Source organism: Balaenoptera acutorostrata, chromosome 20 (genome assembly GCF_949987535.1).
Source record: "Balaenoptera acutorostrata chromosome 20, mBalAcu1.1, whole genome shotgun sequence".
Classification (NCBI taxonomy): domain Eukaryota; kingdom Metazoa; phylum Chordata; class Mammalia; order Artiodactyla; family Balaenopteridae; genus Balaenoptera; species Balaenoptera acutorostrata.
In genome coordinates, this window is record NC_080083.1 from 63,184,617 (window position 1) to 63,209,974 (window position 25,358).

A 25,358-nucleotide genomic window follows, 5' to 3' on the forward strand; every position below is an offset into this window, starting at 1 on the left:
TTATATGCATGGACCTTAATTTCCTTTTTGATTCATGTACTGATGGACACTTGTCTCCACATTTGGCTATTATGAATAAAGCTGCTATGGACATTCGAGAATTTATGTGGACATACATTTTCATTTCTCTTGACATGTAGGAATAGAATTGTGAGGTCATACGGTAAATTATCTAAAACTTTGTAAGAAACTGGTAAACTGTTTTCCAAAGTGGTGGTGCCACTTTATACTCCCATTAACGCTGTATGAGACTTCCAGGTTCATCTCATTGTCACCACACTTGGTTTTGTCTTTATCATTGTAGCCACTCTAATGGGTGTATAGTGGTATCACATTGTGCTTTATAATTTTCACTTCCCTGATAAAGGATGATGTTGTCCATCTTTTCATGTGTGTACATTAGCCATTTATTTATATATACATTTAGTGAAGTGTCTGTAAAATCTTTTGCACATTAATTGGGTTGTTGTCTACTTTTCCTTGAGTCGCACATATTCTAGACACAAGTCATTTATCAGATATATGTATTTAGAATATTTTCTCTATATGCGGGGAGCACCATCTATCCATGATATAATACCTTTTGTATATTTTCTGGATACAATATGCTAATTAAGAATTTTAAAATCTATATTCATGCAGGAATACTGGTATGTAGTTTTACATTCTGGTAATGTCTGTCTTCTTTTGAAAACAAAGTAATACAGACTTACCAACGTGAGTTGGGAAGCATTCCCTCTTTCTCTATTTCCTGAAAAAAATTCATGTAGGATGATATCATTTCTTCCATAAAAGCCTGATAGAATTCACCAAGGAAGCCATCTGGGCTTGCAGATTTCTTTATAGGAAGGTAGTTAATTATAAAATAAATTTCTTTGGTAACTATAGGGATACTCAGATTTCCCATTTCTTCTTGTCTTTTAAGGAATTCTTCTATTTCATCCAAATGTTCACTGATACAAAGTTGTTTATAATAGCCTCATTATATTCTTTTTTTTTTTTTTTTTTTTGGCCATGCCATGTGGCTTGCAGGATCTTAATTCCCTGACCAGGGATCGAACCCAGGCCCCTGGCAGTGAAAGTGAGGAGTTCTAACCACTGGACCACGAGGGAATTCCCGCCTCATCATATTCTGAATGTCTGTAGGATCTGTGTGGAGCCTCCTCTTTCATTCATTCCTGACATTGCTAATTTGTGTTTTCTCTCCCATTTTTAAATTTTTAACTGTGGCAAAATGCATGGAACATAAAATTTACCATCTTAACCACTTTTAAGTGTTAAGAGTGGTTGGAAGTACAATCACAGTGTTGTGCAACCACCATCACCATCCATCTCTAGAGTTTTTCCACCTTCCCAAGACTGAAACACTCTACCTATTAAACAATACCTTCCCTTTCTCCTCTCCCCTCAGCCCCTGGCAAACACCATTCTACTTTCTGCCTCTATGAATTTATACTTCATATAAGTGGAATCATACAGTATTTTTCATTTTGTGACTGGCTTATCTGCCTTAGAGTAATATCTTCACGGTTCACCCATGTTGTAACATGTGTCAGAATTTCCTTCCTTTTTAAGGCTCAATAATATTCCATTGTATTATATGCCATATTTTTATGCATTCATCCATTGATGGACACCTGGGATGCTTCCATCTTTTGGCTACTGAAAATAATGATGCTATGTACAAGGGTATACAAATATCTGTTCAGGTCCCTGTTTTCAATTATTTTGGATATATACACGGAAGTGGGATTTCTGTATGATACAGTAATATTTTTTTAATTTTTTTGATGAGCTGCTGATGGTGTTCAACCACAGCTACACTATTTTACATTCCCACCAACTGTACACAGGGGTCCAACTTCTCCACATCCTTGCCAAACACTTGTTTTGTTTGTTTGTTTGTTTGATAGTAGCCGTCCTAATAGGTGGTATCTCATTATGGTTTTGACTTGCATTTCCAGAATGATTACTGATCATTTTTTTGGAGAAATGTCTATTCAAGTCCTTTGCCCACTTTTTAATCAGGTTGTTTGTTTTTGTTGTTGTTGAATTTTGGGGTTCTTCACATACTCTGGATATTAACCCTTTTTCAGGTAGGTGATTTGCAAATATTTTCTCCCATTCCACGGGTTGCCTTTTCACTCTGCTGATTGCATCCTTTGATGCACAAAAGTTTTTAATTTTGACATGGTCCAATTTATCTACAGCTTTTTTTGGTTGCTGCTTGTGCTTTTGGTATCATATCCAATAAATCAATGCCAAATCCATCGTCATGAAGCTTTCCCCCGATATTTTCTTTTAAGAGTTCTGTAGTTGTAGCTTTTACCTTTAGGCATTTGTATCCATTCTGCGTTAATTTTTATATATAGTAAAAAGCAAGAGTCCAACTTCATTCTTTTGCATGTGAATATCCAGTTTTGCCACACCATTTGTTGAAAAGACTGCCCTTTTCCTATTGAATGGTCTTGGCGCCCCTGTCAAAAATCATTTGACCATATATGCAAGGGCTTATCTCTGGGCTCTCTATTCTAATCTATTAGTCTCTATGTCTGTCTTTATGCCAGTACCAGACATTTTTATTAATTTAGCCAATCATTTATTTGTTCATTCATTCATATTCATTTAACAAATAACTGAGTTATTAACTGTGCTCCATGGTACAGTGACAGGCCTTAGGAATGTAATTGTGAGCAAGACAGAGTCTCTCTCCTCAAGGAGCTTTGTGAAGAGGAACCGCAGACTGATACCAGAACAGACTACACCCCTTCTATAGTTTGTTAAAGGTCATTCCCAACAGTCTTTGCATCATCTTCATAAAACATGAAGTCATAAGGGGAAAAAAACGCTTTATTGATTGCTACCTAGAGGTACCTAAGTACCGTGGCCTCTACATCATTATTACTGACAAATTGTGGTGCCTCCCTTACCAAATTTGGTCAGTGTATTATGTGTTAACGGGCACACTCACATTTACAGTGGTGTCTGTCCTTTGTATAGAGGTTGGTTTGGGTACATTTCCTCTTTGTTTCAACACATACCGAGTACAAAGAACATCTAGAGTCTCCATAGGTGTGTGTGGACTTATATATATTTTTGGTGCTCTCTCCAAGTGTTTTTAGCATCACAGTGTAGCCAAGCAAGAAACATTTAATTCAAAAACTGCTAGTTATTTTTTATTTAAAATGCAAAAAAAAATATGTTCTTTCATTACAAAAGGTAAATAAAACTGGCAACAGATCTAGCTTCCCACGTTTCCCAGCACAAACACCAAACGTGAAAGTGAACTGTAGGGTTGCATACAGTTCTCTCTTTCCTTCATGTTTCTTCGACTAGCATCAGCATTGACTGTCCTGCAAAATAGCCTTGTTTCCCAGAAACAGGAAGACTACTATAACTGGGTTGGGAAATCTCTCCTTGCCAGATCCAAAGTAATAATGATAGAAAAGTAGATTAAAAATATTTACATGGTTGTAACATTTCTGATGGGTTTTTTTCAACTCTAGCAATTTTATAGCCACTTTTTACCTCTTCTTCTTTCCACACCTCTTTAATCTCTATTATGAGGTGCTAGCTACTAGAAGGGAGGTAAGATTAAAACTGCACACTGGTGCAGAAAGCTCACTCTATCCTTTGAGGATAGCACGACACTGTTTAGATTACGTGGCACTGTAGGAAGTTTTGAAATTAGAAAATGTTAGAATTCCAGTTTTGCTTTTCTTTTCCAAGACTGTTTTAGCTATTCAGTGTCACTTGAGATTCCATATGACTTTTAGGAAGTATTTTTCCTTTTCTGAAAAGAAAAAAAAAAGCCACTGGAATTTTGATAGGGATTGTATTGGGTTGGCCAAAACGTTCATTCTGGTTTCCCATGTTACCCAACCCAATATTATTCAATATATCACTTTGGGTTGTATAGTACATCTTAACAATATTAAGTCTTCCAATCCATGAACACATGTCTTTCCATTTACTGGTGTCTTTTTAAATTCCTCTCAACAATATTTTGTGGTGTTTTTAGTGTACAAGTCCTTGGTTACGTTTATTCCTAAGTATTTTATTCTTTTTGACACTGTTGTAAATGGAACTGTCTTCTTAATTTCCTTTTCAGATTGTCCACTGTTAGTGTATAAGATTGTGACTGATTTTAATTTGTTGGTTTTGTATCCTGCTACTTTGTTGAATTTGTTTATTAGTTCTAATAGTTTTTTGTGGAATATTTAGTTTTCTGTATATAAGATCATATCATTTGTGAACAGAGATCATTTTTCTTCTTTCAATTTCGATGACTTTTCTTTTTCTTGCCTCACTGCTCTGGTTAGGACTTCCAGTACTGTGTTGAATAGAAGTGATGAGAGTGGGCATCCCTGTCTTATTACTGCTCTTAAAGGTAAAACTTTTGCTTTCACTCTTAAGTATGCTGTTAGCTGTGGGCTTTTCATATACGGCCTTTATTATTTTGAGGTAGTTCCCTTCTATTCGTACTTTGTCAAGTATTTTTATCATGAAAGGGTGCTAAATTTTGTCACATGCTTTTTCTGCATCAATTGAGATGATCACGTGTTTCTTTTCCATCATTCTGTTAATGTGTACTATAATGATTGTTTCATTTGTCAAATTTTCCTTGCATTCCAGGAATATATCCCACTTTGTCATGGTGTATAATCCTTTTAATGTGCTGTTGAATTGTTTGCTAGTATTTTTTTCAGGGTTTTTTCATCAATATTCATCAGGAATATTGGTTTGTAGTTTTCTTTTCTTGTAGTGTCTTTGTCTGGCTTTGGTATCACGGTAATGCTGGCCTCATACCATGAATCTGGAAGTATTCCCTCCTCTTCAATTTTGGAAGAGTTAAGGAGGATTGGTGTTAACTACTCTTTAAATGTTTGATAGAATTCACCAGTGAAGCTATCTGGTCCTAGGCTTTTCTTTGTTGGAAGGTTTTTGAATACTGCTTCAATCTCCTTACTAGTTATAGGTCTGTTCTAGAAATAGAAATAGATTTTCTATTTCTTCATGATTCAGTCTTGGTAGACTGTGTCTCTAGGAAATTATCCACTTCATCTAGGTTACCCAATGTGTTGGTTTACAACTGCTCATTGTACTCACTTATAATCCTTTTTATTTCTGTAAAATCAGTTTACTATCTCTTCTTTCATGTCTGATTTCAGTTGTCTTTTTTTCCTAGTGGTTTCCATGATTTTCTCTAATGTTTTCCCATTTTGTTTTATTTCCTTTCTTCTGCTAGCTTCAGAGTTTGTTCTTTTCTTAGTTCCTTAAGATGTAAATTTAGGTTGTTGATGTCAGATTTTTCTTTTTTAATGTAAGATTTTACAACTATAAATTCCCCTCATAGCACTGCTTTCACTGCATCCCATAAGTTTTGGTATGTTGTGTTCTCATTTGTTTCAAGATATTTTCTGATTTCCCTTTTCTTTTTTGACTTCTTGACTATGAGTGTGTTATTTAATTTCCACATATTTATGAATTTTCCAGTTTTACTATTGATTCCTAGTTTCCCTACATTTTGATCAGAAAAGATACTCTGTATGATTTCAATCTTTTAAAATATATTGAAACTGGTTTTGTGGACTATCAAATGGTTTTATCCTGGAGAATATTCCATGTACACTTGAGAAAAATGTATTCTACTGCTGTTGGATGGAATGCTCTCTATATATCAGTTTGGTCAAATTGGTCTGCAGTGTTGTTCAAGTCCTCTGTTTCTTTATGATCTCCTGATTGTTCTAACCATCACTGAATGTGTGGTACTGAAGTTTTCTTACCACTATTGTAGAGCTATTTCTCCCTCCATTCTGTTGATGTTTGACTCATATATTTAAGACTTCTGATGTTTGGTGCATGTATGTTTATAACTGTTATATCTTCTTGGTCCATTGACCCTTTTATCATTATATAAGTTCATTCTTTGTCTCTTGTAACAGGTTATTACTTAATCTATTTCTTATAATACAAATCCACTCCTGCCCTCTTTTGGTTACTATTTGCATGGAATATCTTTTCCATCCTTTCACTTTCAACTTGGATGTGTCCTTAGAGCTAAAGTGAGTCCCTATGCTCAACATCACTAATTATTAGCATATAGTTGGATATCATTTTATTCAACTGCCTTTGTAATCCTATAAAAAATTAAAAGTGGAGTTATAAACCAGAATTACCATTCTACAGGTTTTTATATTTGCCAATGTATTTCTTTCTTTTTATTTCATGAGTGTAACTAGAATTTATCAATTTTATTTAACTTTAAAAAAAAACCAATGTTTGCCTCCATTGACTTTATTGTTTTCCTTTACTGTTTCCTGTTGCATTGATTTCCACTCTCATCTATTTTATTTCCTTCATTCTGCTTACATTGGATTCACTCAGCTCTTATTCTTCCATCTTCCAAAGGGAGAAGCTGTGACCACTGATTTTGGATTTTTCTTCTTTTCTAACACAAGCATTAAAAACTAAATTTCCCTCCAAGCTGCCTCTCATAAATTTTGATATGTTGTATTTTCTTTATCATTTGGTTCAAAATTTCTATAAACCCTTGTGATTTCTTTCTTGACAAATAGGTTATTTAGAAGTGAGTTTTCTTAATTTATAAACGTTTGATGGCTTTTCTGGATGTACTATAATTGTTTCTTTCTTATTAAATTCCGATGAGATCAGAAAACATGCTCTGTGTGACGTCCATCCTTTGAGACCAACTGAATTTCTTTTACAACCCAGATATGACTTATCTGGATGAACATACCATGTGCACTTGAAGAATGTGTAATCTGCACTTATTGGATGGGGTATTTCTTAGATGTCAACTAGGTTGAGGTAGCTCAGAGTATTGTTCAAATCTTCTATATCCTTGCTGATTCTTTGGTCATGTTGCTCCATAATTCCTAAGAAAGGGATGTTAAAATCTGCAACAGTGGCTGCAGATTTGTCTATTTCTCTCTTTAGCTCTTGTTACTTTTTGCTACACGTATTTTTTTAAAAAACAGATCTTTATTGGAGTATAATTGCTTCACAATACTGTGTTAGTTTCTGTTGTACAACAAAGTAAATCAGCCATATGCATACATATATCCCCATAGCTCCTCCCTCTTGCATCTCCCTCCCACCCTCCCTATCCCACACTTCTAGGTCATCGCAAAGCACCGAGCTGATCTCCCTGTGCTATGCTGCGGCTTCCCACTAGCTATCTGTTTTACATTCGGGAGTGTATATACGTCGATGCTCCTCTTACTTCGTCCCAGCTTCCCCCTCCCCCCGCCATGTCCTCATGTTCATTCTCTATGTCTATGTCTTTATTCCTGCCCTGTCACTAGGTTCATCAGTACCATTTTTTTTTTTTAGATTCCATATATATGTGTTAGCATACGGTATTTGTTTGTCTCTTTCTGACTTACTTCACCCTGTATGACAGACTCTAGGTCCACCCACCTCACTACAAATAACTCAATTTCGTTTCTTTTTATGGCTGAGTAATATTCCATTATATATATGTGCCACATCTTCTTTATCCATTCATCTGTCGATGGACATTTAGGTTGCTTCCATGTCCTGGCTATTGTAAATAGTGCTGCAATGAACATTGTGGTACATGTCTCTTTCTGAATTATGGTTTTCTCAAGATATAAGCCCAGTAGTGGGATTGCTGGGTCATATGATAGTTCTATTTTTAACGGAGCTGGAGGAATCAGGCTCCCCAACTTCAGACTATACTACAAAGCTACAGTAATCAAGACCGTATGGTACTAGCACAAAAACAGAAATACAGATCAATGGAACAGGATAGAAAGCCCAGAGATAAGCCCACTCACATATGGGCACCTAATTTACGACAAAGGAGGTGAGAACATACAATGGAGAAAAGACAGTGTCTTCAATAAGTGGTGCTGGGAAAACTGGACAGCTACATGTAAAAGAATGAAATTAGAACACTACCTAACACCATACACAAAAATAACTCAAAATGGATTAAAGACCTAAATATAAGACCAGATACTACAACTCTTACAGGAAAACAAAGGAAAAGCATTCTTTGACATAAACCACAGCAAGATCTTTTTTGACCCACCTCCTAGAGTAATGGAAATAAAAATAAAAATAAACAAATGGAACCTAATAAAACTTCAAACCTTTTGCACAGCAAAGGAAACCATAAACAAGACGAAAAGACAACCCTCAGAATGGGAGAAAATATTTGCAAATGAAACAACGGACAATATATACAAGCAGCTCAAAATATACAAGCAGCTCATGGAGCTCAATATCAAAAAAACAAACAATCCAGTTAAAAAATGGGCGGAAAACCTAAATAGACATTTCACCAAGGAAGACATACAGACGGCCAAGAGGCACATGAAAAGATGCTCAACATCACTAATTATTAGAGAAATGCAAATCAAAACTACAATGAGGTATCACCTCACACTGGTCAGAATGGCCATCATCAAAAAATCTAGAAACAATAAATTCTGGAAAGGGTGTGGTGAAAAGGGAACCCTCCTGTACTGTTGGTAGGAATGTAAATTGATACAACCACTATGGAGAACAGTATGGAGGTCCCTTTGCTACATGTATTTGTGAAGCTCTATTATTTGATGCATACACAATTATAACTGTTATGTCATGCTTATGAATTGACCCCTATATCATTACAAAATGATTCTATTCATCTCTGGTAATTCTCCTTGTCTTAAAGTCTATTTTATCTGATATTTAATATGGCCATTCCAGCTTTCTTATGTTTGTTGTTCCCATTACACATCTCTTTACATCCTTTTAGTTTCAATTTACTTGTCCTTGTATGTAATGTATGTCTCTTACAGACAACACACAGTTTGTTCATGCTTTTTTATCCAATCTAACAACTGCTGCCTTTAGAGTGTTGAGTCCATTTACATTTAACATAATCACTGATATGGTTCTATTTAGTCTGCCATTTTGCTATTGGTTTTACATTTGTCCCATCTTTCTTTGTTCCTGTTCTTTCTCCCCTACCTCCTTTGACTATTGTGTTCATTGTGTTCAGTGTTCATTGACTATTTCATTGTATTCCATTTTAATCCCTCTAGTTATATTTCTTTCTAGCTATATGCCTTTCTATTATGTTTTTAGTACTTGTTCGAGGTATGTGCTAGGCTAGCAGTCCCCAACCTTTTTGGCACCAGGGACCGGTTTTGTGGAGGGCAATTTTTCCATGGACAGCAGGGTGGAGGGGAATGGTTCAGGTGGTAACGTGACCAATGCGGAGCAGCAGATGAAGCTTCGCTCGCTTGTCCGCCACTCACCTCCTGCTGTGCGGCCCAGGTCCTAACAGGCTGCGGACCGTTACCAGTCCGTAGCCTGGGGGTTGGGGACCCCTGTGCTAGGCAATATCTAATATGCCTCCCAGTTATCCCCACATCCCTTGTGTAATGCCCTTTTCTTGAGTGTGGACTGAACCTAGTGACTTACTTCTAATAACCAGAATCTGGCAAAAGTGATGGATTATCACTTCGAAAACTACCTTACGAAAAGACTCTGGCTTCCATCTTGCTTACTTCCTCTGATGGAAGCCAGCTGCCTTATTGTGGGCTGTCCTACAGAGAAGTCCAGAAGCAAGTAACTGGATGAGGCCTCTGGATGACAGCCATAGAAGACTGAGGGCCCCAAACCAAGAGCCCACATATAACTGAATCCTATTAAACATATAAGTGAGAACAGAAATGGATTATTCCCTCAGTTAAACCTTCAACTGAGACCACAGTCTCAGCCAATACTTTGATTTCAGCTTTACAAGAGAACCTGAGCCAGAAAACTCAGCTATGCTCATGAAATAAATGTTTGTTGTTTTAAGCTGCTAAGATTTGGAATAATTTGTTACACAGCAATAGATAACTAATAATGATTTGGGTACATGGAAGTAAGGTGCTGCCTAAAAATTCGCAAGTGTCTTTTGAACCAGGTAGTGGTCAGAGTCTAGAAGGATTTTCAGTAGTGTGCCAGAGAAATACAAAATTGACTTTAACAGGCTGTTAGTAGAAATCTGGAATTTGAGGACATTGCCAGTAAGGGCTCAAAAGGAAGTGAGAAATCCTTTTTATACAGTGGTAGAAAGCCACACCATCATCTTCAATAACACAAAAAATAGAAAACATGCCTAATGAATTGGGTGAGTGCTATAGCTAAGTAGATTTCCAAGCAAAGTATGTCTTGCTGCTTACAGTAAAATGCAAGGAGAGTAAGAAGTTAAGTGAAGGACAATTAAAGAAAAAGGAACTGGGGCTTCATGGTTTTAAAAATTCTTAGTCTCTCCAGAAGGCAAAATATGAGCAATTAAGAAATGGCACCCAAGCTAAGTTTGCGCACTGCCTAGAGATTAAACCAACAGTATAAATCAAAAAACCTTTTGTTAAGATCAAAAAGATCAGGGCTTCCCTGGTGGCACAGTGGTTAAGAATCAGCCTGCCAATGCAGGGGGCATGGGTTTGAACCCTGGTCCAGGAAGATACCACATGCCGTGGAGCAACTAAGCCCGTGCGCCACAACTACTGAGCCTGCACTCTACAGTCCGCGAGCCACAACTACTGAAGCCTGTGCACCTAGAGCCCGTGCTCCACAACAAGAGAAGCCACCGCAACGAGAAGCCCGTGCACTGCAACGAAGAGTAGCCCCAACTCGCCGCAACTAGAGAAAGCCCTCACGCAGCAACGAAGACCCAACACAGCCAAAAATAAAATAAATAAATTTATTAAAAAAAAAAAAAAGATCGGGCTTCCCTGGTGGCACAGTGGTTGGGAGTCTGCCTGCCAATGCGGGGGACACGGGTTCGAACCCTGGTCTGGGAGGATCCCGCGTGCCGCGGAGCAGCTAGGCCCGTGAGCCACAGCTACTGAGCCTGCACGTCTGGAGCCTGTGCTCTGCAACGGGAGAGGCCGCGACAGTGAGAGGCCCGCGCACGGCGATGAAGAGTGGCCCCCACTTGCCGCAGCTGGAGAAAGCCCTCACACAGAAACGAAGACCCAACACAGCCAAAAATAAATAAATAAATAAATAAATAATTTTAAAAAAAGATCAAAAAGATCAAAGGTGGTACATCAGAGTACATTCACACATAAAGACCTTTAAAAAGATTAAGGGTGTGCATCTCAAACAACAGGGCTTCTGAAAAACTTAAGGACACTGTCCTTCAATCTTCTGAGAAGTAACCCAACCTAAAAAGAGATTAGTATATGTGGCTTTTGTCTAATGGAGTGAACACACATAGGATTCATAGGAGGTCTACAAAGGTTTTGAGAAAATTATATCAGCAAAATCACTGCCCTTGGACTGAAAGGGACAGAGTACAAAATGAAAAGGGATCATTGGACACCCAAAATTCTTCTGGAAGGAAGCAGACTAAGAAAACTACTCACCTGCAAACACAAACTACCCAACCGCAAACACATACTATTTTTCATGAAAAAGAAAGGATAACTCAGAAAATGGAATCAAAAACCTAGTGGGAGGAGCCAGGAGACATGGAGTATTATACCCAGATCTTGAGCCCTAATTAAGGAACTTCCAACATTTGCCCAACTGGATTTCAGAATTGCTATGGACTTCTTTGTACCTCCTATTATTCTCCTTTTTAGAAATGTCTATAGTAATTATTGTATGTTGGGCGTGTGGGGAGCAGCTAACTATTGGAATAGACATTTCTCCGAAGAAGAGACACAAATGGCCAGTGAGCATGTGAAAAGATGCTCAGCATCATTAGTCGTTAGGAAAAATGTGAGTTAAAACCACAATGAGATACCACTAACATGCTCATTACAATGGCCAAAATCTAAAACACAGAAAATACCAAGAGTTGAGGATGTGAAGAAACTGGAACACTCACATTGCTAATGGGGATGTAAAATGGTACTATTTTGGAAAATGGTTTGATTCCCTAAAAAAGTTAAAAATACACTTACCACACAACCCACTGCTGGATATCTACACAAAAGAAATGAAAAACACATGTCCAAACAAAAAAACGTATATGAATGTCCATAGCAGCATGATTCAGAATAATTAAAAACTGGTAACAATCCAAATATCTATTAACTAGTCAGTGGATAAACAAATGTAATATACTCATCAATGAAATACCATTCAGGAATAAAAAGGAATGAATTACTGACACATGCCACATGAACTTCAAAAACAATAACCAGATGCATAAGACTACATAATTCATGATTCCACTCATATGAAACTTCTAGAAAAGGCAAAACTATAGTGACAGAGAGCAGAGCATTGCTTGCCTGGGGCTTGGAGTAATTCCATATTATAAAGATATTAATTCTTCCCAAATTGATCTACAGATTCAATGCATTCTCAATCAAAATCTCAACAGGGGCATGTGTGTGTGTGTTATTAAAACTGGCAAGATAATTCTAGAATTTATATGGGAATGCAAAGGACCAAAAAGAGTCAAGGCAGTCTTAAAGAAGAAGAAACCTGGAGGGCATGCACTACACTACCAAAAATCAAGACTTATTTTAAAGCCACAGTAACTAAGGCAGTGTAGTATTAGTACACAGACAAAGAGACCATCGGAGGAGACAAGGGTCCAGAAACTCACACAAGTAAGATTTTCTGGTTTACAATAATGCTGTCAACTATAGTAGTGGGGAAAAATAGCTTTTTAAAATGATACTGGGTCAAATGGCTATCATTTATCCACAGGAGGGGTGGGGGGATGACCCCTACATCACTTCATACATAAGAATCAACTCCAGATATAGCACATATCCAAATGAGAAAGGTAAAATTAGGAAGCTTCTAGAAGGTATCCCCATGATATTGAGACAGGCAAGGTAAGAAATCTTAAACAGGACACACACAAAAAAGAATATCAGAGATGACTGACTAAAAATAATATTATAATTAAATATTGTTCAACAGAACATACCAGTGAATGTGGGAGAAGACATTTGCCATACATGTATCAAAGAATTTGTTTCCAGAATATATAAAGAGTTGCAAAAAATCAATGGAGAAAAGACTGACAAACCATTTCTATTAAAATGATAACAAACAGGAACTTCACAAAAGAAGATACCCAAATGGTCAACAAGCATAGAAAAGTGTGCTCAATATCATTAGTCATGAGGGAAAATGCAAATTAAAACTCACATCCACCAGCCTAGAATTGCTAAAGCTAAGAGAAACTGACCAACCAAGTACTGGTAAAGATGAGGAGCCACAGACTTTGAAAGCCTTACTGGTGGAAATGTAAATTGCTATAACCATTTTGGAAAACTCTTTGGCAGTATCTACCGTAATTACACTTCCAAGTCAACACAGTATACATATGTGCACTAAGACGTGTGAAAGAATGTTCACAGGATTATTTGTAATAGCTAAAAGCTGGGAAAGCCCCAAACATCCAACAATGGCAGAATGGACATAAAAATGTGATATATTCACACAGTAATAAAATAAAAAGAAAAATCCATTGCTAAATGCAACAACACGGATCAATCTCACTACATAATGTTGAACAGAAGAAGCTGGAAAAAAGTGAAACCAAAAACTAATCTATGTTGATATAATGCAGAATAGTGGTCACCTTTTTATGAACCAAAAACTAATCTATGTTGATATAATGCAGAATAGTGGCCACCTTTTGCGGGGACGATAAATGATTGGGAGGGAGCGAGAGAGAGGTTTCTGGAGAGCTGGTCATGTTCTCTATCTTGATCTAAGCAAAGAAATGATCAACACAAAATGCAGAGCGCTGGCCTTTCAGGACAAGGGGGAGGAAGGTCTCCTGGAGTAGTGATGTGCTATTTCTTGGCTGGGTTAGCAGCGTAGGGATGTTTATTTTCTAACTGCTCTTTAAACTGTGCCTGTCATTTTCATACACTTTTTACATATATGCTATGCTTCACAGAGGTAAAACTTCTTAAGAGTAATACAACTACTGCCTTATAAATCAGAAAACTAAAATGAGAACTAACTTTAGATTTCACATCTTTGCATTCATCTGAGCAGCAAGTAATACTGTTATATACCATCTGCAGAATAGTTTTCTTACGGTATTGCTAAATATCAATGAAACATAAAAATAATTAGCAACAATTAATACCGCAGTAAAGTATCAAATAACACGGAAAGTAAGAAAATGAAAGTAACTTCCACGGATCCACAACATATTTATTTTAATATTTCAAAGGGAACTTTATTAGGAATAAAAAGAAAAACAAGGGGCTTCCCTGGTGGCGCAGTGGTTGAGAATCTGCCTGCTAATGCAGGGGACACGGGTTCGAGCCCTGGTCTGGGAAGATCCCACATGCCACGGAGCAGCTGGGCCCGTGAGCCACAATTGCTGAGCCTGCGCGTCTGGAGCCTGTGCCCCGCGACGGGAGGGGCCGCGATAGAGAAAGGCCCGCGCACCGCGATGAAGAGCGGTCCCCGCACCGCGATGAAGAGTGGCCCCCGCTTGCCGCAACTGGAGAAAGCCCTCGCACGAACCGAAGACCCAACACAGCCAAAAATAAATAAATAAATAAATAAATAAATAAGAAAATCCTAAAAAAAAAAAAAAAAAAAGAAAAACAAAACTAAATTTTAAATAAATGAGAAGCTTGACAAAAGCAAAAAATGACCAGAGATTCATAAACATTTTAAGACTTCATATTTTTCCCCATTTCCTACTTTAAAATAACACATTTGATTTTAAAATTTAAAACCAGCTTTAAAAGTCACTCATTTAAATCAACGTTTATTAATATATCTCTGGTTTAATAGTATCAACACTCAAGAGAGTATTTTAATTCCCTTTAAGTTTTACAACACACATAAGCTTACTGTCATCCTTTTTTGTTTAAAAGAACAATCAGAACTAAACTGTTCAATATTATGATCTCACAAAAAGAAACTTGCTTGTGAAACAAAGAGATACTTATTACAAAGCCCCACTCGTTAAAAAATTTTAAAAAGGAAGAAGTGACTAAATTTGTCAAAAATCTGACTCAATGAAAAAAAAAAGTCTAAAAGAAATGCAAGGCCATTATTTTCAAAGCTATTCCATCTCAGTTACAAATTGTTGTCACTAGGCTGTGCCTTGGTAAATACCTAAGAATGATATTTAATTAGCACATCACTGTTGAAAATTAATGAGCAGCTAATGGTCCCATGAGTGTGTGAAACATACTGTTCTATTGAGGATCCTAAGAAACAGTTTCCACCCCTTGTTTATGAAGCAGTCTTACCCCTAGAGCTCAAGGTTAAACGTCTACCTAACAAGTGTCCATTCTGGCAAAAAGACCAAGTTAATCCTATTTGTTCCTCACTAAACGTTCTCTCCAAACACAATGATGAAAAAGATTGACTTTTCTTTCATTAATTTAAGAAAAATGATTAATTTTTCTTTCTTCCAAAAAGACTTGTTGGGGAGAGGTCCTCTTAAACCTTAGACTGAGCAACAGGAAGCTACTAGATACTGATCACGGGCGATCCTCACCAAAGAAGGGAGATACCCACGAAGTGCAGTAAGCACACAGCACAGGTCTCTCCCGGGGGCAGAGGCAGTTTAGATGCACCAACACTCACCTCCCACTTCCCACCTAGACAGCAGCTCTCCACCTGGCAGGAAGACCCAGGTCTAGAACTCCAAGCCCCACTTGATAGCCCCTAATCTCATATGGCTACTTGAACTAATTAAACCCAAAATTCAATTCCTCAGCCACAGAAGCCACACTGCAAGTGCTCAGCAGTCACTTGTGAATAGTGCCTGCGATACTGGACAGCACAGCTGCAGAACATTCCCACCACTGCGGGGTGTTCTATTATACTGCTGCAGAATATACGTAGCATACGTATGGAATGAAGATACGTAATGTACTACAGCAGAATGTATCTTTGCCTAATCAACAGGGCAATTCTTAAATAAAATGAATGTACTTTTTGTGAATAATATTTAAGGATGTTTTACTACGTGTAACCCTAACCATAATTATTTATGCCAATGGACATAAAGAATCCCTAGGAAGGAAAGGTAATGATAAGCTCCCCCATAAATTCATCTAACAATTTAGAAGCAGGGGCTATTTATAGGGCAGTGCCATTTACATATAGAAATGGAGTTTAACAAATTTAAAAGATTCTATCTACTATAGTTGTTTGAGTATACAGACTAAAAATTAAATCAATATTTTTAAAGTGAAAAATGTTTTTTCACACAGATCAACATACTCAACCATAAGTACATTTTTTCATTATACTTGGTCACCATCTGCTGGCGATGTTCTTAAACTGCACCAGCACATGAAACGCGGGCTGTACTGGGAGACATTTTTAAAGGACACAGTCTCAGCTCTTCGCCACAATGCATTCCTGGAAAACCACATCATAAAGAGGCTCATTGTAAAGCAAATCATATTTTCCATAAGGGCAGGACTATAATTAGATTCTTCATGCCAAACTAAAATCTGGCATCAACCCATGGAAAGATCTCATTAAAGCAAGATGCAGAAATTATAGTCCTCTATACTCATTTAAAATAGGATAATTATTCTCCAAGTCCTTTCTTAAAGGTATGAACATATTTGTTATTTGAAGGACACAACATAAATCAAAAGATAAAACTTTAATTTATATAAAGTTAACCTAAATCTAATATGGTAAAAGTAATGTATAATAAATAATAATTCTGCTTGCATGCTCCTAGAATTCTTAAGCAATCTGGATGATGACCTTCATAAAGTGGCATCTGAGGAAATGCAAACAACTGCTGCCTTCTTTTTCAGCAGTGAAGTCCTCTAAAATAAGCAGCATTGTCTCTCCTCCACCGTGAAGCAGTGTTTAAAGGTCGGCATTGATTCCACATCTCTCCTCTTTGCTTTCTCCTAACTCATAACTCTTAACCAAAGTTTCCAGTAGAAATAATAAGGGGTATTACATCATTCTTTTTCATCTTCCCCTACCCAGAACCTGACTACACTCTGGTGATAAGCTACCAGACCACATCATACTTGACTGAAAAGTTATAAAAATAATTACAAGCCATTAAAACGAAGCTTCAAAACATTTTTCACAGTACAGGAGGACAAGAATAAAACCTATTATCTTTGTGTCTGTCTTTGTGATAATGCACAGAAAAAAGCACACAGAGATGACAAGAACTGAAGTCTAATATCACTTAGGCAGCTTCTAACACATGCTGTGATAAAATGTTTAAAAACAGGGCCAGCCACACTGTGTTCCCTCTATCCTGGAAAAGGGGGCTTGCTGAATTATCTAAATAAAGACTGATTCAAAGCCTCTTTTATTTTATTTTTACTTTATTTATATTTTTATTTCTTTGGCCGTGCTGTGTGGCTTTCGAGATCTTAGTTTCCTGACCAGGGATTGAACCCGGGGCCCCGGCAGTGGACGCACTGAGTCCTAACCACCGGACCACCAAGGAACTCCCAAAAGCCTCTTCTAAAATACTATTACCTCTCTTTATTCTGAGAGTGTGCAGGATTCATACTTACAATCAGAACTTTTCTGCATAGCCATTAATTTCTTTCTCTCAGGAACACAGAATGACTTTTAGGAACTGAAAATAATTAATGACCAATGGATCTTAAGACAATACCCTTTGGGAAGATTAGATAACGAGAGAAGCAAAAGAGCAGTCACTCTAACAAGCAAGCCCCTGTGTGGCCTGTTAAAGTAACCATCCCCGCACCACTGATGATGGCGTTAGCAACAGCCAGCACTTTGACAGGTCCCGTGTCAGAGGCTCGACGTGCAGTATTCACTTCACCCACACGACTCTGACGTTAGTACTACCCCCATCTCCATCTTACAGGTGACGAAACTGGGGTTTAGAGAAAGTAAGTAACTTGCCTGAGGACACATGGTTGCCAAGTGTCAGAAGTGATATTTGAGCAAAGGCAAACTGCCTCATTTCAACTCAACCTAGAAATAACCAAGAACAAAGGTATAGTCGCCCAAGATTGCTAACACAGCTCAAGTGGAGAAAAAATGGATTATAGTGAAGTTTCCATATTTGCTGCATAAAGTACTCATGCCTACATGGAACACCAGAAAGAATATGGGGTCTGGAATCACAAAGACCTAGATTCCAATACTGAATCCATCACTGGGAAAGTTTATTGACCTTACTGAAGCTGCTACCTCATCAATAAATACAAAGGGCAATTTTGCCAACCTCACAGAATTACAGAGAGGATGAAATCAGATAACTTACAAAATATTTCTAGAAGAGTATTTAGCATACAGTAAGTGCTCCATAAACGTACAACTTGCCTCACTTGGTTCCTATTTTAACGAACCAGAAATACAAGTGAAATCCACAAACATTGAGATTATTTATTGGGAAAATTTCATTCTTATGTTTAAATCTGTATATTTGCTATATATGGTTAGATTTATTAATGTGCATCACTATTGTAAATAGTGTGTATGCCCAAGCATTTTAATAAGATAGTATTTTGGAAGGCAACTTGACACTATCAAAAAATGTGTGATTATTAAAAATAACAGAGACACGTGTCCAAAAAGTTTTGAACTTTTCACACCAGATTACTCCCACTCCCTAAAGGTAAAACAGTTTCGTACGTGGCACCCAGAAATATTCCATGCAGGCGTACCCATACGTATCCATATATCCTCTTTAAAATACACACATACACACACACACACACACACACACGAATGGAAGCTTACTACACTTTCATGTACTTCTTTTGAACTTTATATACCTTAGAGATCATTCCACACTAGCCCATATATTTTTGTTACCATTGCACAAGACGCTGAACCTACAACTAATCCCACCAACAGCTCGCCCATTAAATGTTTTCCTGTGCCCAGCCACGGCATCAGTAATAGCCCCCACACACACAGGCGCGTGACGATACATGGACCAGGATGCCAACTAAGGCGTTCTCTATAACACTAAAGAACCAAAAGCAACGAGACGGGTAAGGTACAGTAAATCTACGCTACGGATTATTACCTGTGATGAAAAAGATTACACAGGTTACATGACACAGGATTAAGACACAGTTAAGTGGCAAAAGAACACTACACGTAGTACAAGCCAACTTATCATTTTTAATTACATACGTGTGGGTATGTGTGTACTATGGAATGATACACACCAAACTGTTGATGCCAACTACCTCTCGTGAGGGAAGCGAAGTAAGAACATGGAGAGAAGGGCTCTTTTTACTCTTCATAGTTCTACATTGAGACTTTTACAAAGAGCATGTACCATACACAGACTGTATAATTTTCTAAAATGAGGATAAAAACTGTATCAGTCATCTACTGCTGCATAACCAATTACCACAGACGTAACAGCTTTAAACAACACATACATTTTCTCATAGTTTCTGTGGGTCAGAAGTGCAGGTGCAGCTGAGCTGAGTCCTCTGCTTAAGGCCACACAAGGCTGCTGCAATCAGGGTTTGCCCAGAGCTGGGTTCTCATCTGGAGACTCAATGAGGGAAGAATCTGCTTCCCCACTGTCACGGTTGTCAGCAGCTTCCGTTCCTTCTGGGTATGGGATTCACGGCAGCCTGCTTCTTCAAGCCAGCAAGGAAAAGACAGCAAGCCTCTAGAGCCAGTCTGCCAGCAGGGCAGAGTCCTATGTATCGCAATGTATTCATGGAAGTGACAGCCCATCACCACTGCCATATTCTATTGGCTAGAAGCCACTCACAGGTCCTGCCCACACTCAAGGAGGAGGGACTGTACAAGGCTGTCAACACCCAGAGCAGGATCTCGGGGCCCCCTGAAACTCTGTGTACCACAAAGACAGTTAGGATCTTTACCGTCTCTCAATGGTAAGCACCTGAAAGATGACCGGGAAGTAATTTACATGGATATATCTCACGGTTGTCTAAGTGAAATTAACCAAACTGCACAGGGAGGAGATCTATGTCTACGGTCTCACTAGAAACATTTTGTAAAACCATGCTCCAAATTCAAATATAATTCAAGTATTTCATTGTCAAGAAAAGCAACAGCTATTTGACATTAAATACAATAAACTATCTCTAATAAAATGGCAAGGCAATTTGGAAAGTGGTTTTTCTAAAATAAACCATGGGTAATAACATAAGCTTACACCAAGAACTATGAAAAAGGAAAGCAAAGGATAAAACCAGGACAGGACTAGTTATGTGTTGAAACTGTCTGAAGTGAAATGCTAAGTTTACTAGTGTGCAATGTGTATTTGGTGGAAAAAAGCATGATGACAAGCCTGATAGGATATGACCTCATAATACTGCTAACGTGTCTAGAATGAGGCTGCATGCCATATCCTACAGGAAGAATAAAGGTAAAGGAAAGGTGCCGTCTCTATTGAATAGGGAGTCCTAACAAAGCGGCTTCAAAAGGACTCTGCACCTTTAATAATATAAAAAGGCTAGGACACAAACAGCATAATCTAAAATGCCATTAGAAATACTTCACATACAAAAAGGTCTAAGTAAAGCAGGATTTTATAAAGTGATCAAAAAAGAAACACTAAGGGGGAAAATCTTTTAAGATTAAAGGGGACGTTCAAAGGACAAGTTGAAGTGGTTGTAACATTTATGAGGCAGCCTTAAACTTCAGTTCTAAGTAACAATCAATTATTCACTACAGAAACATACATGTGTCAAATATTATAAGTCTCTTAAACTTTTTAAACAATGTCTTGCAGAACGGAGGAGATGTATTAGGTCAACACGAGCAGATTCTAACTTTTTCAGCAGCACAGTATGACCACTCAGAGCAAAGGAACAACTTCAGAAAAAAATATGAAGACAGACCATCAATAGATTCCACCACCACTACTGATCTGATCTCACACGTTTTGTATTTGGTTTTAAATCAATTGTATTGCCTTTAGATGAAGTAAATGTTAGTTTTATTTTTAAGTGCCTTCATGTACGTAAAATTACAAATATCTGTTAATTAATGTATGTGCAAATTCAAATTTTTAAATAGATCAAGTTAAATTAAGAGAAGCATGTAAGTAAAGATACCCCTGAGATTTGTTTTTGCAGCCCTACTTGGCCTTGGCCTTAGTGAAATTCTAGCACTCGACTAGAAAGAGACTTGCCTTTTCCAGTTGCTTCATTGTCTTTACTAATTGCACTGTTAAAAATATAAAAAGGTTAGGACACAAACAGGGCATCTCTGTAGCCTGCAACCATACATCTCTTAACTTCTTCCAAAATTTATCCTTCCCTCAACTTTTTCTAACAGTACTTTTTGCAAATCCTTGTGAGCCATTCTCTCTGCCACAATATGCCTGTCTCAGAGGGGTTGTGTCCAGAATAAATTCAATGTGTGGCGGTGCCTAACAGCCCATTCACTGCCTCGTGTACGCACTCACCAAAAACTAAGACTCATGCCGTTTGTCACAGGTGCCCGCCCAGGGCCAGGCACTGGAAATACCGTGCAGACAGGAAGAACACTGTCCCTGCGGCAGTCTCTGTAAAGAGACCACAATCTCCTTACACCCCCGCTTACTGCTACAAGGCTAACAAACTCCCACAGTCACACCTCTTCTGCTTCTGAATCTCCTAGGAAGGCGAACTTAGTGTTCAACACCACCTGCTACGGACTCACCCACTCACTCCTTCTCACTCTTCCGAACATGTCCTTAATCATACCACCTCTTCCTGTTCCATATTAATTTGTTTCCCCTTTCTAATAAAAAAATGTCATATGGACTGGATCTCTTGCTTTATGTTCACCTGTTCTTTTCCACCATAATACCTGAGGTCTGAAAAACATAACCAGACTATATCAACTATGAAGACATTTCATATTACTAATAAGATTTCTGTATCTTTCAAGGAATAAACCAAAGAAAATTATAGCAGAAAAGAGAGATTACATTGTTAACCTAATCAAATTCCAAAAATTAAAATTACCAAGAGAATGGTGAGGAGTGACGTATGAATTGACACTGTCCAATATTTTAACATTTCAGGGAACAGTGCCAAAGGTAAAACTCAAAATCTGATAAAAGTCCAATTTAAATCTATCCGTCCTAAAGGCCAAAAGTTATACTGCAGCAACAATTGTTTTATTGTGTACTTAAAAAACTCAGAAGTTCACTTTTATTTGTTCTAAAAATCCTATTTAAGCTTAGTACTCTAGTAAGAAAGCACAGTTTAATAGGGTTTATGTTTGCATTCATTATTTTATTAAATCAAAATGAATACTGTTCAATGAGGGGGAAAGGAGAAAAATTCAAGCATAAGCTTCAAGATGGATATGGAGGATGTTATATTTGGTTGAAGTCAGTGAAATGTTCTTAATTAATGCTTGTCATAAAGGAAAACAGAGAATTGTGTCATTTAAAGATTTTCAGGCACCACTTTCCAAGCAATGGAATAGATAAAAATATTTAACATATATCCAAAAAGCAGCTAAAAACATAACATAATCTTGAATATACAATAAATGGAAAAGCAAAACTGTTATTTTACCTATACAACATGCCTTCATAGCCCTCAACTTCACAGCAAAAATATAAAGTAAACCAACTACTTACCATAAAAAAAAACATGGAAAAATGGAATGTATTAACCAGTTCCAAAGACAGGCTAAATAATGAAACACACTTGAAACCCCAAGTTCATGGCGTACCTGTGGACATGGGTCAGCGACTGTACCAAAGAGCAATCTTCTCCAGAAGAAAGCGTCCGTGATTCGCTGAATCTGCGCTCACCGTTCCCCAGCTCACCCATCACCCAGTCTGGTAATCCTTCTGGGCTGGACCCTTTGGCTTGTGCTGGATTTGGTTCATCAAAATAGATGGACTGATTTTTAAAAATTAGAAAAATTATTCTTTCAAAATGTACTATATGAGATAATCAGTTAAGATTTCCATCAAGTTCAGCGACAACCTTTCAAATACTCAAATTCAATTACATAAAAATATATAAAAATGTATCATTCAATGAAATATTAAAATACATAAAATGGATAACTTATTTACATTTTAGTTGTGCTGTATAAGAAATCTGACAAATGATAAAATTACATGACAGATACATCTAAAAATAATGATTTATATTACAAAAGGAATATTAGCTGTATGAAAAGATAAGTGAAAAGTTCTTTTTAAATCTTGTGCTCTCCTATTTCTTTCTGTGATCATTAACTACTCTGCACACACACACACACACACACACACACACACACACACACACATCAGTAGGCAGAGAAACCAAAATCAATAAAAATCAGAAATAAAAATTAGGAATCTCTTCATCTAGGAACAACAGACTTGAAGACCTAGAATTTAGTTGCCACAAGCTAGCTGAAAAGTCTAAGACAGGTCTCTAGGCCTTTACATGATTAACATTTGTAAAATAAAGCCCTTTCCTACAATTCCATAAAATGAGTGTGAAAGGGAAAGCATGATACAATACACTCATATTTCAACATCTGAATCTCTTTCAGAAAATGTTCTACCTTCGGTCATTAAGAATAGATGGACCGGGACTTCCCTGGTGGCGCAGTGGTTAAGAATCTGCCTGCCAATACAGGGGACACAGGTTCGAGCCCTGGTCCGGGAAGACCCCACACGCCGCGGAGCAACTAAGCCCGTGTGCCACAACTACTGAGCCTGCGCTCTAGAGCCCGCGAGCCACAACTACTGAGCCCGCGTGCCACAACTACTAAAGCCCGAGCACCTACAGCCCATGCTCTGCAACAAAAGAAGCCACCACAATGAGAAGCCCGCACACCGCAAAGAAGAGTAGCCCCTGCTCGCTGCAACTAGAGAAAGCCCACGCGCAGCAACGAAGACCCAATGCAGCCAAAAATAAATAAATAAAAAATAAATAAATTTTTAAAAAAACTTTAAAAAGTCATTCAATCCAACCTCTCATTACATTAAATAATACATATAGAAGAGCTTAATAAACTAGAATTTACTGACATCCATAAATCATTACATAATCCAGTGAAAATTAGTGGGAAATTAAGGCTCAATATTTAAAAATTCATTTTAATTTTTTAAGAAATATTGTAGAATACTGCAGGATGACTAAATCAATTAAGTATGGTTCCATTAGAGCTCAATATCTGATTTCCATTCAAGGTGGGAAAAAACTGAATCAGGGAGCAAAAAACTAGTTTTAGCTAACATATTATCTAGGACTTGTAACTTAATAATATGACCATTCCCAAATGGGATGATAAATTGACACTTCTAGAGAAACAAACTAACGCATCTTTTGGTCAAAGACACCTACCATGTACGAAGGTAAAGTTTTCAGCGTCCCTGGCTCAGGGCGGTGGGTGAAAGGGCCCTCGAGAGCCCCTCGCCTGAGCATGTGCAGTAAGAGCTTTGCATACAGATTCCGATTCCTCCTGCCTGTGACTCCCGCTCCTGTTCCTGAAGGCTCACACAGTTTTCTAATCCAAAGTGCACACCTCTGCCGCTCTAGAAATACACAGGGGCTGTTAGAGACTTGAGTTCTCAGAAAATAAAACATTGCATTAAAGACCCATAAAACATCCGCTCTAGGCTGCAGCAGGGGTTGGCGGACAGCGAATATTTTAGGTTTTGCAGCCATGTGACATCTACCCAACTCTGCCGCTGCAGCATGAAAGCAGCCACACGCCATTCACACCACACGTCGCCGAACGGTTATGGCTGTTTTCTAATAAAACTTTACCAAAAAGGCAGCAGACTGGATGTGGCCCAGGGGCTACAGTTTGCCAACCCCTGGTCTAGAGTTTAACTTTATCTATTAACTAGTAATAAGACCTCAGGATTGCTACCAAGTAAATCTCTGAGACAAAAATGTTGCTGTAAAACCATCTCTAAAATAATTTCAGTTGTGTTGAAAACTCTTTCTGTAATTCTCATTACACAAACCAAGAGAGAGAGAACGCAACCTTATTTAGCATTTTAAACCTAATCTAAAATTGAATCTCAAATGTTTTATTTATTAAAACTGGTAATCTTCAGGGATTTGTGGATGATTTATTTAGGAATTTCTTTTAACCTCTCTAAAAATAATTGAGGGTTACATATTTACATGTAATTTTGAAAAATAATTATCCCTTTAAAAGCTACCTTAAAAATGTAGCACAGTTTAATCCACATATAATGACCTATTGACTATCTTATCTTACCTCAACACAGAATTGTTTTTAGGTCTCAGGAAAACCATTTTGACACTAATCTTTTATCAGTCTAACTCAATTTGAGGATTATATATCTAACACAAATCACAAATCTGCTTCAATCTCTTAGTTTCTAAAGGTCATATTCATTTATTGTTTTACCTACAAAAATCCCTGGGCAGATTTACCACTTTGCTCATACTGGATTTATCACTACAGGTATGAAAGGTAGT

The 25,358-nt window shown here is 37.6% G+C and overlaps 1 protein-coding gene across 14 annotated transcripts in view; it reads right to left on the minus strand.

Annotated features, from left to right (window-relative positions):
* The window catches only part of CEP112 (centrosomal protein 112), a 417,120-nt gene that overhangs the window by 383,137 nt on the left and 8,625 nt on the right, over positions 1-25,358 (minus strand). For 10 of the 14 annotated variants that reach the window (XM_057536332.1, XM_057536337.1, XM_057536333.1 and 7 more), the window contains exons 3-4: positions 24,246-24,436; positions 22,630-22,802 (exon numbers count right to left, since the gene is read on the minus strand). In XM_057536332.1, coding sequence (XP_057392315.1) covers positions 22,630-22,802; positions 24,246-24,436 — 364 coding nt within the window. Of the gene's footprint in view, positions 1-22,629; positions 22,803-24,245; positions 24,437-25,358 lie in introns of those variants that run through there. The other 4 variants (XM_057536336.1, XM_057536335.1, XM_057536339.1 and 1 more) reach the window with 3 other exon arrangements.